The sequence below is a fragment of the Pinus tabuliformis genome, chromosome 8, assembly GCF_031772625.1.
Source record: "Pinus tabuliformis cultivar Carrire ecotype Pingquan chromosome 8, CPIR1, whole genome shotgun sequence".
In the NCBI taxonomy this organism is placed as follows: domain Eukaryota; kingdom Viridiplantae; phylum Streptophyta; class Pinopsida; order Pinales; family Pinaceae; genus Pinus; species Pinus tabuliformis.
This window is the reverse complement of record NC_142294.1, coordinates 1,434,291,158-1,434,307,224: the sequence shown is the minus strand read 5'-3', so window position 1 is coordinate 1,434,307,224 and position 16,067 is coordinate 1,434,291,158. Positions and strand designations below refer to the sequence as shown.

Below are 16,067 nucleotides of genomic sequence, written 5' to 3'. Positions count from 1 at the left end.
TCCATCTCCAGATCGCCTGTATCAGTAGATTAAAGTTTAAACTCACAGGAGTGAACTGTAAAACAGAAGATTCATTGGTTGGATCTCCTTCTCAGGAATAGGAACCCAAACCCACACATCAGACCGGAGGGCGTTGGCTTCGGCGACGCCGGGGTGGCATTACGAGACTGTTCTGAGTGTCTTCTGTGACGCAGCTCTGCAACAAACCACAACAAAAGAACGGGTGACGCAGTGTTACAGATCACACAGATGTGTGGGATAATTAGGTTTAAGTTGACAGAAAGCTAGGGTTTGTTACCTCCTCTTCGACTTCTGATTTTGTTACTAGGCATAGCACCTCTCGCTTGGTTCTCTCCACGTTGTAGAGCTCCACGAGTTTGTCGTAGTTTTTGATCCACCACAGCTGTGCGCGCCATTTGTCGAATATCTCCTTACTTCAACACAAGTATCTGAAAAAAGTTAACCACTGCGACAGAAAATAATATTCACAGGGACTTGGGAATACTATTTTACCTGAAGCTGACGCGTTTGAGGTGGTTTTTGCCCTTTGGTAATGACAGCAAAGTTACGAGGACCCCCGTCTCGGCCTCCACAATCCACTCCCTGGATTCTTCTTCCTCGACAAAGACAGTGCTGTTGCAGCGCCCTACCGGAGATTCGAACTTTGGCGTCCCTGCAGCCCCTTTGCTACTGCTGGAAGAGCTCCATGCAGCAGTTGAAGTCGAGCTTCCGCAACCGGAACCACAACTATTCTTTATTTCTGGCGTTTCATCGTCCGACTCCAGGGAACGCTGAGGCGTCCCTTTCAGATATACGTTCGACGCTGCGCACGGCGTGAACTGCCGGTATGCTCCGGAGAACTTCACTGACAAACCTTTTATCTGTTCCAAACCAATCAAACATTTCATTGACGAAATTGCGGATCTGAATATAATTTTAGGTGATTCAAATACTCTACAGATTTCTTATTTGAAGTATTCTGTCCGCAACAATGCTAGACACGAAGTGGGAAAAGTAACAGAAAATCTGAACTTCCAAAACCTACCTTAGCAGTGAGATTGTTGATGGTTTCTTTGGACGCCCGAGACTTTGGGGTTGTGGAGCCATTCAGTTTCGTTTTACAAATAGGCTCCTCCACTGCCCTGGAGCATGTGATGCAGGTCAACATTGATTTGGCAAAGGGTAGGACGGACTCCCGCTGCTCCATCTCAACTATAAAGCAGATCACTGAGTGGAAAAAGGAAATGTTATTCTGAAAAGCCTACAATGTCTGACTGTTCTTTCGAATTTCACCACTGTTTCTCCTTCTTGTGCTCCTCTACCGCGTCTCACGAGCACCATAAACCCGGACCTCAAAATTTCAGAAGCACCATAAACCCTGACCTCAAAATCTCAGAAGCACCATACTCCCTAACCTCAGTATTCACTATAAACCCTAACGTCAAAATGTGCGAAGCACCTTAAACCCTAGCCTAGAGATCTAAAGCCAAATGTCTTATAAAGATACTCAATAACCATTCCACTCTATGGCATTTAAAGTCACATAGAAAACTGTGTCTAAGGAGTTGGAGTTGGAGGTGTATAATGACACTCAATAACCATTCCACTCTATGGCATTTAAAGTCACATAGAATAATGTGTCTGGAATGGGATGTTTACGCGCATTTATTTATTTTAATTATTTATTTAACATGAGGTGAAAGGGATGTAATTTTTTCAGCTGTAGTTTAACAATTAGCCATGAATTCATAATTTTAGGTGCTCTCGAGGTTTTTGATGGTCCTCGATCCATTTCCAGCATCAAAAACATGATTCAAACACTCCCTCTACAAAAAAATTTGAATTTTTTTTGCTTCGATTCTGATCACTTTTGGCCGGGCAATTCCTCGCCTCACTAGAAGACTCCATTTCTTCACGTGCAAATTTTTTTATGAGTCCACATTATTTAAATGTTTTGTATAGTCATTTAATTTTATTTATTTTTAGATTTTTTAAAACTTTTATTTTGGTCAGGCCAAATTTCTTATAATAACATCAATAACATTTTAGTTTAACTTATAGGTGAAATATTTTTTTTCAAGAGTTTTTTTCAAGGTATTTTTTGGGTTAATTTTAATCAAATTGTGATAGAGATTTAAATTGTTTAATCTATAAAATTCAAGTGCATGAAAAACAAACTTGTTTGAAAGTGTAGGAGTCGTCTAATTGAGGTGAAGGAATTCCCTGGATGGCCAAAAGTGGCTGGAATCCGGGCAAAAAATTTTCAAAAAATCTTGTAGAGACAGTGTTTGAATCGTGTTTTTGATGGTGGAAATAGATTCAACACCATCAAAAACGTCTAGGACACCTAAAATTTTGAAGTTTAACAACTATAACTTAGATTTACAAAATTCCTTGCTAGATTTTCTCTAAATATGACCGGAATTTCCATATCTTTCCCAGCAATTCCTCAGGCTAGTTAGACTACGACGAAAGGGTATCACCAGATTTGGGTGAAAAACTATTTCAAAGATAAGTTACACTAGGCCCACGTATCACCACTCCCCTTCATAACATTTAAAGTCACATAGAACACTGTGTCTAAGTAGTCGGAGTAATTATTCGGCCCAGAGGCATTTTAATTTTATTAATTTTGCTCCATGTTTATGATAACCCATGGTATTGACCCATGATATTCATATAGAATATAGTCTATTTAAAGGGGGAAACCAACATAAATCCAACTGGATCTACCAAGCACCAAGATTATCAAATCTCTACATATTCTACTATGAATTTAAACCTATGATCTTTTACAAAATTATTAATTTTAATCTAAAATATCCCCTATCCTTCTTCATATTATATGGTCTCTCTTTGACCTGACCTCTTATAACCCTTTGTTATTATATTCTAATGTTTAATATATTTTGTACCTAAAACCTTTTATCTCCCTTAATTAATTAAATTAATTACTATATTCATTTTTTAATTTAATAATAAAAAATTAAATTTTAAATTAGTATCATCCATCTTTTGTGTTCCTTCTTTTATTCTAAATTTAATAATTTAATTAAAATAAATATAAATCTCACTTTTTGTTATTCTCTTTAATTTTAAATTCAATCTACTTTATCTATTTGCTTCCTTTTACTAACAAAATTCATTTTATTCTTTTCTAGAAATTATTAAATTAAAATTAATCTTAGATCTTCAACTTTTGTGATCTATATTGTAAATGAAAATATATTACAAATTAATCATATCATTAGGATTTGGTTGACATTTCAAACCAACTAATATGGTTAATCCTCAGGACAAACCACATTAGTTGGTACAAAATGTCAATCAAATCTTAATGATGTGATTAATGCAAAAGACATTTTCATTTAAAATTAATCTGTGATTTTTTTTCCAATTAATCAATCTCTTTCCAAACAAAATATTATCAATTAAACTTTAATTAATTATATTAATGTTATTTCTAAAAAATATTAATTAAACATTAAATAATATTATTTATCAATCTGCTAATTCAGAAAATGAATTATATAATGATTTTTAACTTGGCACTTTTCTTATCATATTTTGAACTCTCTTTCTATCTTTTAAATAAGTGAAGAGTTCACCACAAACATTAAACACCTTAACCATAACACACATTATTCGAGAAATTAACAATATCAAAAAAAATATAAATTCATTGGCTACACAAATAACCCAAACCCTAACTTTAGAATTTAGAAATTTCTTGGATCTTAATTTTTTTACTAAACAATTAATATGTAAATAAACATATTTAATTAATATATATATAAAATAAACCCTAAACCGAGATATATCCGGAATCAATTAAAATTTACCTCTAGCGTCGTAAATGATTTTCTACCGAATCTTACAAAACCCTAACCATGAAATCTACAATTTTATAAACCCTAAACCGAGATATATCCGGAATCAATTTACCTCTATCGTCGTAAATGCTTTTCTACTGAATCTTACAAAACCCTAACCATGAAATCTACAATTTTTTTAATTTTTATTTTTAAACTTAAAATTATAAATAATTAATTATCATTAAATTTTAAACAATTAATGTGTCATTAAATTGTTTATGAAATTTTGGATTAGCTTGGCTCTTGTTCAATTCCCTGCTCTGATCAGGGTGATATATTAGACATGTTAAAGATGTAGCCTTGCCAAGCTTACAAAAAATGTGCAAAAAATAATATGTAATTAAATTAATAAAAAAAGTTTATAAAAAAAATTGTTTTCCAATTATAACATATTTAGAAAATTCATATAATGATATACAATTAATGTGTAATTAAATTAATTTAAAAAAAACTACAAATGTATTTCAAAATGCAAACTTTTGTGATTCATATTGATTTTTCAAAAGAATTCTTCCTTTAAATCACATTCAATTTTTTTTAGTGGATGTGTTACTTTTCTTAATTAAAACATTTGTAAATATTTGTCTTTCCTTTCCTGAAAATGTTAAGTAATTACTCTATACATTTATTTAAAAAGATATTTAACTAAATAGATATAATTAAAAATAATCATAATACAATGTCAATTTTTTTAAAATATAGATCTAAAATTTGATAACAAGGTGGTATGGAATGAGAAGTATATATATAATATAGTTTTCAAGACCTAATTAGTTGTAATGGAATTATTGAGTGCCTTTCCTCTGGCGAGATGACTTGCATATATGGGCTTGGTAGTAGTGTTGTGGATTATGTAATTTCTAATACCCATGTTCTCAACCATATTGCTAGCTTTGAGTTGCTTAATGATCACAAGCTTGACTCTAACCACAAGCCTCTATCCTTAACCCTCAATCTTGTTGTGCATATCAGCGAAAATCAAGAAAACGACAAAATTCATATGCACACTCATTTCGATAGGAGTAATCTTGACTGCTTCTTAAAGGATTTAAAGAGGAAATTAAGCTTCCTAACATATAAGAATAACATTGATCAAATGTATTACAATTTCACTCTTACCCTTTCCACTACCATTAACAAATTCTCTACTAAGGTGTTGTATAAAAAGAATAACAGAACTTCCAACCCTTGGTATGATAGCTATAAAATTTGGAAATATTAGTATATACAAGGCTCAAATCAAAAGGAAGAAGAGCATCTTCTTCACCTTCCTAAAGTTGCTCCCAAAAAGTTTTGGTGGAATGTTCTTGTTTGTAAAACTAAAGATAATCACTCGTTCCCCTTAGAGAATTGGGACATCTATCTTAAGAAGTTGTATGACTCCTCGGACACCATGGGCATCATCTTAAATACTCCTAGTAAGGAGGATATATTTTCATTAGAGAACATAGAGATTGGGATTAATAAGCTTGCTAATGGGAAAGCTAAAGATATTGAAGGATACCAAGCTGAAATATTTAAAATGGGAAGGTCTATCCTCATCCCTCGTCTCCATATGTTTCTCAATATGGCGATAAAGCATCACTTCCCTAAGTTCTGAACACAAAGTTTTATTGTATCTATCTTTAAAAGTCGGGATAAAAACATTCCCTCTAACTGCAAGACTATTATGATTAGCCACATCTTAGCCAAGATATATGAGCTCATTTTGGAAAGGAAGATTAACCGTTTGCTTGAAAACCATGGTAAAAGAGCTAAAGGGCAAGTTGTTTTTAGGAGACATCACTCAACTATCGACCATATTGTCACCCTCAAGATCATTGCCAAGGAGTATCGCAATCGTAAAATTGATCTCTCTTGTTGCTTTGGTGACTTTAGAAAAGCTTTTGACATTGTTCCTTGGGATAAGCTTTGGAAAAAACTTGAAGAGATAATGATTCCCCCTAAGATGAGGATTGTTGTGATTTGTCTTTAGGAGACTGTTGTTACCAAACTTAAGACGAACAATGGGTGGTATAAAGACATTAAATGTAATATTTGGGTTAAGCAAAGGTGTCCCCTATCTCCCACCTTTTTTTGCATTTACATTGATAATCTAGAGGAGTGTATGGAGATTGTGGGTTGTTATGGCCCCAAGCTTGTTGGTATTGTCATTACTCTACTCCTTTATGCTGACGATATCGTTCTTCTTCCTAGAAGCCATGGTGACCTTGATAAGCAGCTTAAGACTCTTCATGATTACTGCTCCAAGATGGGTATGATGGTTAATACCAATAAGACTAAAGTCATGATAATTAAATCCAGAAAGATCAATCATGATCATTTTTTCTATGATAACAATTACTTGGAGCGGGTTTCTTCTTCCAAATACTTAGGTATTAGCATTCATCATCAACTCAACTGGAATTATAACATTGAGAAAAGGATTATTGGAGGTTGGAAAGCTTATTATGAGCTTGAAAACAAATGTAAGTCGGTTAATCTTTGTATTTGGAATAAAAAGATATTTCTCTTTAAGACTCTCATCAAGTTTTTTATTTAATGTGTATGTGAAGCTTGGGGTTGCAGTATATCAAGAGAGTCATGGATAAATATTGAGATGATTCAAAATAAATTTACAACCTACAACCTCAACATCAAGGGAAATATTCCCTATCATATCCTCTTGATCGAAGCTAGTCTTTCTCCCATTGAAAGCATGGCTATGTTTAGGTATTTGATGTATAAGAAGAATTTTTACAAAATGGATCCTAAGAGGCTTCCCAAAATTGCTTCTAACTCTAGTCATAACCTCTACCTCCACCTCAAGCGTGGTTGGCATAGGGATGCTCAATCTTGGCTCAATCACTGGGGGATAAGGAAGGAGAGCATCATGAGAAATAAGCATAGTATCAAAAGTACTATTACCTCCAAATTTAATGATAAATTGTGGGATGATAGAGTAGGAGGGAAAAGAGAAGCTAAGGTATTGTAAGGAAGTGATCAACCCCACCCTTAATAACCATAATTATGTCTTCATTTTGACCAATACTAAGAAATAAATGAGCATTGCTAGGATAAGAACTAATTCTCATGAGCTTCGTAGTGAAAATGGGCTTTGGTCTATTCCCAAATTCCCTAGGACAAAATAATTTTCCACGTTTGCAATACTAAGAGGGTGGAAGATGAAAAACACTTCCTCTTAGAGTTCCCAACTCTTAATCACATCCACTCTCATTTCCATAACATTTGCCACACTTCCAATCTTCTCGACTTGTTAAGTAAACCTAACTAGTGATCTTGGAGTGCTTATTTCCCTTCTTTTTATCAAAGAAATAAGATCTTGAAAAATCACAACTAATTTCTTTTTTTCTTTAGGTACAATAAGTAGACGTTAACCACGACCACCATCATCATATATTTATATATAAAATGATAATTAGATAATTTGTTAAAGTAACAATTACTGTATAATTGAATTAATTAAAAATATTTATGGAAAAGAATATTTAATTAAAATATTTAGAAAATAAAATTATAATTAAAATTTAGAAACTCTTTGATAATTCTTTTACATAAAATTATAAATAATTAATGTGTAATTATTTTTTTTAAATATATAAAAATTATTTTCAATTGTAACATCTTTAATTAAAACATTTGGAAGATATTTACTTTCCCTAAATTTATTTAAAAATATATAATAAAAAGGGTAAAAATATAATTTAATTTAATAATAATGTTGTATGGGATAAAAATTATTTATATCACTTTGTAATGTGTGGAAATAGAAATATTATATATATATATATTAAAGAGCTATGATTTTAAAACAGCTTTTATTATAATTAGGTAAAAGGAATTTATTGCTTGAACTTTATTTTTACTAGTTGGCTTAAAACATCTTTTATGGGATTTGAAATCTAGTAGAGAGATTTAAAACCAAGAGGAAGAGATAACATCTCATTATACCAATTACTTAATTGTTCAAAAATATTTAAGAAATATTGATCTATTATAAAAAACATTTCATAATAAAAAATCATTAATAAAAAATCATTAATTTGAAACTTTGTGAGCACAAATATATCCATAAGTACAAATTAGTATACTTCAGGCTCAATTCTATCTCAAATAAATTTTAAAACTTAAATAACCTAATTATAATTTCTCAAACTCCCGGATGCAGGTGATGGAGGGACGTGTTGAAGGGGCTGGCGGTCACGTGGGCAGGTGGCAGCCCCGTGACGACAGGCGGTACCAGGCAGGGCTGGATATTACCTCGCATGCATTCCGACGGCAGGAGAAATTAATGCCTGTCTTCTCAGCTCGAGCGAGCTGCTTGGCAACCAGTGCAATGGAGCGTATTAACACAGGAGGGCCTGTTCCTCTGAGGGACATGGTCTGGCATTACGTTACTTCCCTGCTGAGTTCTGAGGAGGAAGAGGGAAGGGATTCGAAGTTCATTCTGCCGGTTTCAGGGAAAGGGAAGAGCACGCCCTGCAACTGCATCAAGATTGTGTTTGTCCTCCGCGCAGAAGCAATTCTGGTGGCCTGCGTGAGATTGCAATTGGCAAATCCCGCAATGCAAAGGGAAAGGCAGCGTATGTGCAGCAGGCGAGGGGGCACCAGAGGCAGAGCCTCCACGCAGCGGCAAGGCCACATTTCGCCTTCCTCCTCCATTGAAGTTACGTCGGTGCCACAGAGGTTCCAGGGAAGCAATGAGGAAGGTGGCGGACGCGCTGGTAGAGGCACAAGAACGGAAGGAGGTCAGGCGGAGCCTCCCACGCTAAGGTATAGGCTCCCTTGCCCTCAAGCCAATTCTACTCTCATAATTTCTATCACAGTTGAGCCTGGCGCTACACAGAGCACGCAGGCAGAGGCAATTCATGCGACAGACTATCCTGTGCGAGGGGCAGAGCCTATACCGGATTGGCAACGCTACAGTAGAGAAGAATCCCCCATCGCGTGCCATCCGGTTAGGGCAGGAATTAGTCATTTGGTTCATGGACGAGAGTTTGGAATTGACCTCGAGCGCCCTGCTAAGGATTGCGTCCCCTCAGCCTGTCCTTCAGCGCTTGCTGGTCCAAGCAAGACGGCACAGGAAGGGCCCTCTGGCGCGGTCATCCCTCTCTCAGACTCTGATGATTCTCTCCGTTTTGGGTGCCGAGTAGAAGAGGCGCCCTTCACCACCGATGAAGAATGAGCTGGCTTTCGGTAACCTCAGCTGCATTTCTTTGTTTTTCTGTCAATGTTTCTGCCAAGCGGCATCGGCATCTATGTCAATGTGTCGGATGTAATTGTTCATGTGTCTGTCTGTCTTTGTCTTGGTCTGTCAAATGTCCTGGTGTCTGTTCAGAGTCTATGTGTCTTCAGTGGCAGAGTATCGCATTCCAATTTTTGATAACGCTCAATTTTGGAACTGTAATCAAGGCAAGAAGAGGGCTTAAAGGCAAATCTCCATAGCCTTGCCCATTGTAACTCATATGTATTTCTGATTTTTGTATGATAATAGAATTAATCTTATGCAAAAAAAAAAAAAAAAAAAAAAAAATTATAATTTCTCAAACAATAAATTAATCCCACCAATTTAATATAAATATATATATAAAATGGTAAATGAAAAATTAATTTTACTTATAATAACTACGAAGTGAGTATGGAAGATATTAATACGTGTTTAATGAATATTCATTCATAAGATTATTGCTTATGAATTTAATTGACTTTTACATATATTAATACAATAAACCATCATCACTTGAATGGGTTGTTGGGCATATGTGTTATGGATAAAGTTGCTATTGTTATAAATGAGAAGAATTATGTTTTTGAGTATGAGATATTTGGTGAAAATAAAAATATTGAGGCGATATATTTTTTTGGGGAAGATTCAAATAATTAGGGTGTCATTAATTAATTGGTTAGTTGAGTAAATAAACAAAGATAAACTCAACATTTTAAGTTGGGTTGATTAATTAGGAGATGTGGCAATAAAGATGATTGATTCTATTTGATGTCAATAATGAAGTTGAATCATTCAAAGGATGATATAGCAACAGAAAAAAAAAGTTGATAGTTAGGAAGTCATAGTTAGGGTTGCATATAGTTGACGAAGACAGGTGGTTGGGAGGTGACTACAGTTGAATTGTGCAAAAACTAGTTAGGAGTCCTAATATTCATGATATCTCAGCTAGTGAAATTCATCCTTCTATAACTAATTTGGGTGTTATGAATAAGGCTTTCTTGTATAAGAATATGCTTATAAATATAGCATAATGTAAGTAAGAAGAAGATTAAATGAATTGATCAATTGAGATTACGTGATGTATCAACACATTGGTGTTAGGTGTGGACCAAAGTTGAAATTTTTTGTAACTCACCTACATATTATGTGAAGAATAAAAATAGCAAGGTTGGCTAGTTTTCCTAGTTATGGGTTCCTAACGTAAAATCCTATGTATTATGCATATCTTTATTTCTTTGTCATTGCTCATATTTTCTTTAATTCTCTTATGAAAATATATATGATAATTGAGTCTAGAGTTTGGTTCCAAGCTTGATTAACTCAAATTATGGTCTAGAAGTAGCATATCTAACATCTAAGCATCCAAAAGGTGGATATCAAAGCTCAGTGGCAACAACATTTGGTATTAGAAAATGTTTAAAAGTTATATGTATTCTTCACATGTGGTGTCAGAGCATTTTGGCTCCACAGGGACACCTCTTTGGTTAAAAGAGTGGGAACTTTGGCTCCACGCAGACACCTCCTTGGAATAAAACTTCTAGTGGGAACTTTAAAATCAATGTTTAAATATTCAAAGAAGAATGGATAATAGTAGAAGAATTGAGATCAAAAAGTTTAATGGCTAGAATTTTGAGTTGTGTAAGCTTAACATCAAATATCTCCTTGTGGGGTGCTTCTTTCTCTTCTTTTTTATCATAGAAATAAGATCTTGAAAAACACAACTAATTTCTTATTTTCTTTAGGTCCAATAGACCACATTAGTCTTAGTAGACGTTAATGATCTTAGTCTTAGTAGACGTTAATGATCTTGGAGTGCTTCTTTCCCTTCTTTTTTATCATAGAAATAAGATATTGAAAAATCACAACTAATTTCTTATTTTCTTTAGGTCCAATAGATTGCATTGATCTTAGTAAACGTTAACTACCACCACCATCATCACCATTATCATATATATATATATATATATAATTAGATAATTTGTTAAAGTAACCATTATTGTATAATTAAAATATAATTAAATTAATTAAAAATATTTATGAAAAAAAAACATTTAATTAAAATATTTAGAAAAGAAAATTATAATTAAAATATTTAGAAAACTATTTCATAATTTTTTTTACATAAAATTATAAATAATTAATGTGTAATTAATATTTTTTTAATTGTATAAAAATAATTTTTCAATTGTAACATCTTTAATTAAAACATTTGGAAGATATTTAATTTCTCTACAGTTATTTAAAAATATGCAATAAAAATAGGTAAAAATATAATTTTTTTTTTTTTAAATTAAAATTTAATAATAATGTTATATGGGATAAAAATTACTTATATCACTTTGTAATATGTGGAAATAGAAATATTATAATTATAATTATAATTATATATATATATATATATATATATATATATATATATATATATATATATAATATTTAAAAAAAGTATATATATATATAAAGAGTTTTTATTATAATTGTGTAAAAGAAATTTACTCTTTGAATTTTATTTTTACTATTTGAGTTTTATTTTAATTGGTCGAAGATATGTCCGATGAAATTTGAAATCAGGAAAAGAAGATAAAATATTATTATACCAACCATTTAGTTATTGAGAGAAGAAAATATTTAAGAGATATTTATCCATTACACAAAAGCATTCCATAATGAATGGTCATTAATTTAAAACTTTGTGAGTACAAATATACCCATGAATACAAATTGATATGCCTTAAGCTCATTACACAAAAGCATTCCATAATGAATGGTCATTAATTTGAAACTTTGTGAGTACAAATATACCCATGAATACAAATTGATATGCCTTAAGCTCGATTCCATCTCAAATGAATCTTAGAGCTTAGATATCCTAATTATAATTTTTCAAACCATAAATTAATCCCACCAATTTAATATATATATATATATATATATATAATGATAAATGAAAGATTAGTTTTACTTATAAGAATTGCGATGTGAGTATGGAAGATATTAATACGTGTTTAATGAATATTCATTCATAAGATTATTGCTTAGGAATTTAATTGACTTTTACATATATTAATATAATAAACATCGGATCACTTGGATGGGTTGTTGGGCATATGTGTTATGGATAAAGTTGTTAGTGTTAAAAATGAGGAGAATTATTGGTGAGTATTATAGATATTTGGTGAAAATAAAAATATTAAGCTGTTATATTTTTGTTCTTTGGACGATTGAAATGATTTGGGTGTAATTAATTAATTGGTTAGTTGGGTAAATAAAGACAAATTCAACATTTTAAGTTGGGTTGATCAATTAGGAGATGTGTCAATAAAGATGGTCGATTCTAGCTGATGTCAATAATGAAGACGAATCATTCAAAGGACGATATAGCAACAACTAAAAAAAGTTCATAGTTAGTGGAATAGTTAAAAGAAGTCGTAGTACGAGTTGCATATAGTTGACATAGGCAGGTGATTGGGAGGTGACTATAGTTGAATTGGGCAAAAAACTAGTTAGGAGTCCTAATATTCATGATGTCTCAACTGGTGAAATTCATCCTTTTATAACTAGTTTGAGTGTTATGAATAAGGCTTTCTTGTATAAGAATATGTCTATAAATATAACATAATGTAAGTAAGAAGAAGATGAAATGAATTGATCAATTGAGATCACGTGATGTATGACCACATTGGTGTTAGGAGTGGACCAAAGTTGAAATTTGTTGTAACTCAACTACATATTCTGTGAAGAATAAAAATAGCAAGGTTGGTTAGTTTTCCTAGTTATGGGTTCCTAACGTAAAATCCTATGTGTTATGCATATCTTTATTTCTTTGCCATTGGTCATATTTTCTTTAATTCTCTTATGAAAATATATATGATAATTTAGTCTAGAGTTTGGTTCCAAGCTTGATTCACTCAAATTATGGTCTAAGAGTAGTGTATCTAGTATCTAAGCATCCAAAAGGTGGATATCAAAGCTCAATAGCACTAACATTTGGTATTAGAAAATGTTCAAAAGTTGTATGTAATCTTCACAATTGGTGTCATATCATTTTGGCTCCACAAGTTCACCTCCTTTGTTAAAAGAGTGAATATCCAAGGTCTAGATCAAGAATCTTTAATAGATATGGAATAAAACTTGTTTTAGTGGGAACTTTAAAATCAATGTTTAAATATTCAAAGAAGAATGGATAGTAGTAGAAGAATTGAGATCAAGAAGTTTAATGACTAGAATTTTGAGTTGTGTAATATTAAAATAAAATATCTCCTTATGGATTGAGAAAATTAGATTGTTGTGTATCCTAGAACACCTTTGACTAGTATGTTGATGGAGGATTGGGGGAATATTAAAAGCAAAGGGTGGAGAAGGGTTTTAATTTATATTGCAAATTCAGTATTACTAAATTTCTAAGCAAAAGATACTAAAAAGAAATTGTGGGAAATGTTTGATCCAGGTGGATAATGGTGGCCACCCGCATATTCCACTGAGTCCTCGAGTTGGTTTCATCAATTTCCTTTATTATAGCACAATTTACTATTTTTAGCAGTTTTTCAGGTCCTGAACTTCAGGAGTTGTTTTGACCTCGTAAGTGACGTTTTTTTTAGCTCCACAGCAAGCCCATAAATGTAGGCAAGATCTTTCCGCAAATATTGTAGTACTTAAAGAGATCTTTCTAACAAGGTGTCGTATTATATGACCAAGTTACAACCTCAGATAGTCGGTTGTCCAACTAACCCCAACGAGGCCCACAAACTCTTGGCGTTCCATCTCCTAGGGTTAAGATTTTGGTTGTTTAGGTTTTCCCTTTGATTTTCAATAATAAAAAGGCCCTTGAGCCTCATTGTAGCACAGTTAAGAGGCATGTAGCTGCCACATCTCTTCTATGAGGTAAGATACCATCGCCTAAGCTAGTTTATTTCCATTTTGTATGTAAGCATCTTTTAGATTTTGATATTAATGAAATGAAGATTTATTTCTGTTGCATCTCTTCTTATGTTTATATTTGTATTATATTGCGTTCATGCATAAATCTGGATTAATGGTATCAAAGTGGTCTACTCTCTTTTGGTGAACGCGCCCAACAAGGTTGGGGTATATGGAGTTAGGGCTAGAAGTAGTTGAAACTTTGCAAGACTAGCCTCGCTGACCCCAACAACCTCCCATGGCGGAAGAAAATAAAGACAAAGGAGCAAGAGATCCTTTCAAAATATTGCTTGAAGAATTCCTCAAGCGATAAAAGAACGCAATGATGGATCAATTTGCCCAGATCCTTCAGTGGATTTCTACAGGTGACACATCTTCATCCAAAAACCACTTTGGAGGTGCCACTCCCTTTAAGGTACAATTCAACTTTGCATTCCCATATTTGAAGGCCAGATAGATGTAGATGTCATAGCTAAATTGTTAAATGTGCTAGAAATATATTTTTAGGTTCATGATTTTTCCAATAAAAATATTAATTTTGCACTCCTCAAAGTTGCCCCCCACATCAAGGACTAGTGGGAAACCTACTGTGAGCAGAGGGATGAGAGGGAATGCTCACTATTTTCAGCCACACACAATTGGAATTCTTTTTGAGACGCCATCAAGGAATAGTATTACCCTGTTGGGAGCTATGACAAAAAGTACATACAATGGACTACGTTGTGGCAGCAAAGGGATCGATATGTGCAAGAACTAATAAATCATTTACATTCCCTGTACACAAAGTTGGGTATCAAATATAGCGATAAACATCTAGTGCTCAAGTACCGCAGTTGCTTGCACAAATACATTCAGGAGGAAATGGAGTTCCTTGATATTTCCTTGCTTGGTACAATGTACTGATATGCTTCCAAAATTGAGAAGAAGTTCAAGCAAAAGAAGCAAGACACTAGATCTGTGAGCCCAAAAAAGATCAAAGGTGCCCCCAAGCCACAGAGCAAAGGGAAAATCCAAGCCACAACCCCCAGGACAACTCCTCGAAGCTGCAATCCAAGAATAATTGGAAGCCAAAGAAGGACACCATCAAGGGGTGTGAGTTCCATAAAATTCGCACTCACAACATGAATGAATGTCATGCAAAGAAAGTGTTGGTGGTTGAGCTAAAAGACTCAGAGATGAATGCATGCTTTGATTATGAGGTAGAACCCAACAAAGGAACCGACAAGAGACAAAAATCATTGATGCAGAAATCAATGCGATGGTAGCCACCACCAAGATCCAAAATATGAAACCTGAGGATCCAGAGGAGGGGTAGCACCTCTTCCACTAGCATATGTGGGAAAAGGGTTCACTGGTGCAATTCATCATTGACAGTGGAAGCTAGAAGAACTTGATCTCATCCGAGGTCATTAAGAGATTGAAGTTGCCAACAACACTGCAACCATAGTCGTACACCATCAGGTGTCTCCACCAAGGGTGAGATATTCATGTCAGCCGATAGCGTTGCCTGCCTTATAGCCTCAAGCCCTTTCCAGATGAGGTATTATGCAATGTTTCCCCTCTCGAAGTCTGTGATGTTTTTTTAGGTTAGTCATACCTATGGAAGCTTCATGCTATATATGAATCCAAACCTTGTTATGTTATTATTACTTTGGGTCATAAATTGTACAAGATACCAGAGGTAACACCACCTACCACCTTTTATTTAATCTCCGATAAATAATGCAATAAGATAATCTCCGAGACCAAGAAATTTTTCTTCCTTATGATTCACCATTAGAGAAAGAGGAATATTGTGGCCACGTCCACAATCTCCAAACAGGTCACCTATGCACAGCAGTAATGGATGGACAAGGTCATGGAGAAGTATAAGGACATCTTCATTTCACCCATAGGAGTACTCCTACACTATTGGGTCAAGCACTCCATCAATCTGACCTCGAGCATGCCACTACCTAATGGACCGATATTCGGACACTCTATTCTAGAGAATGATGAAATAAAGAGGTAGATTCAAGAGTTATTGTATAAAGGGCATGTCATGCCAA

At 33.7% G+C, this 16,067-nt stretch overlaps 1 protein-coding gene across 1 annotated transcript; it reads right to left on the bottom strand.

Moving 5' to 3' along the window:
- Positions 1-509: 509 nt before the first annotated feature.
- On the bottom strand, positions 510-1,207 carry LOC149241066 (protein Brevis radix-like 3). Its single transcript, XM_089370425.1, has 2 exons — positions 1,046-1,207; positions 510-881 (listed from the first exon to the last, which is right to left on the bottom strand). The coding sequence occupies exons 1-2, from the start codon at positions 1,205-1,207 to the stop codon at positions 510-512; spliced, it is 534 nt and encodes a 177-aa protein (XP_089226551.1).
- Positions 1,208-16,067: the final 14,860 nt, after the last annotated feature.

Excerpts from the sequence above, each read along its gene's own strand:
- LOC149241066 (XM_089370425.1), bottom strand. The coding sequence starts at position 1,207 with ATGGAGCAGCGGGAGTCCGTCCTACCCTTTGCCAAATCAATGTTGACC. Across the intron at positions 882-1,045 it reads TCAACAATCTCACTGCTAAG|ATAAAAGGTTTGTCAGTGAA; the intron begins GTAGGTTTTGGA and ends GGTTTGGAACAG.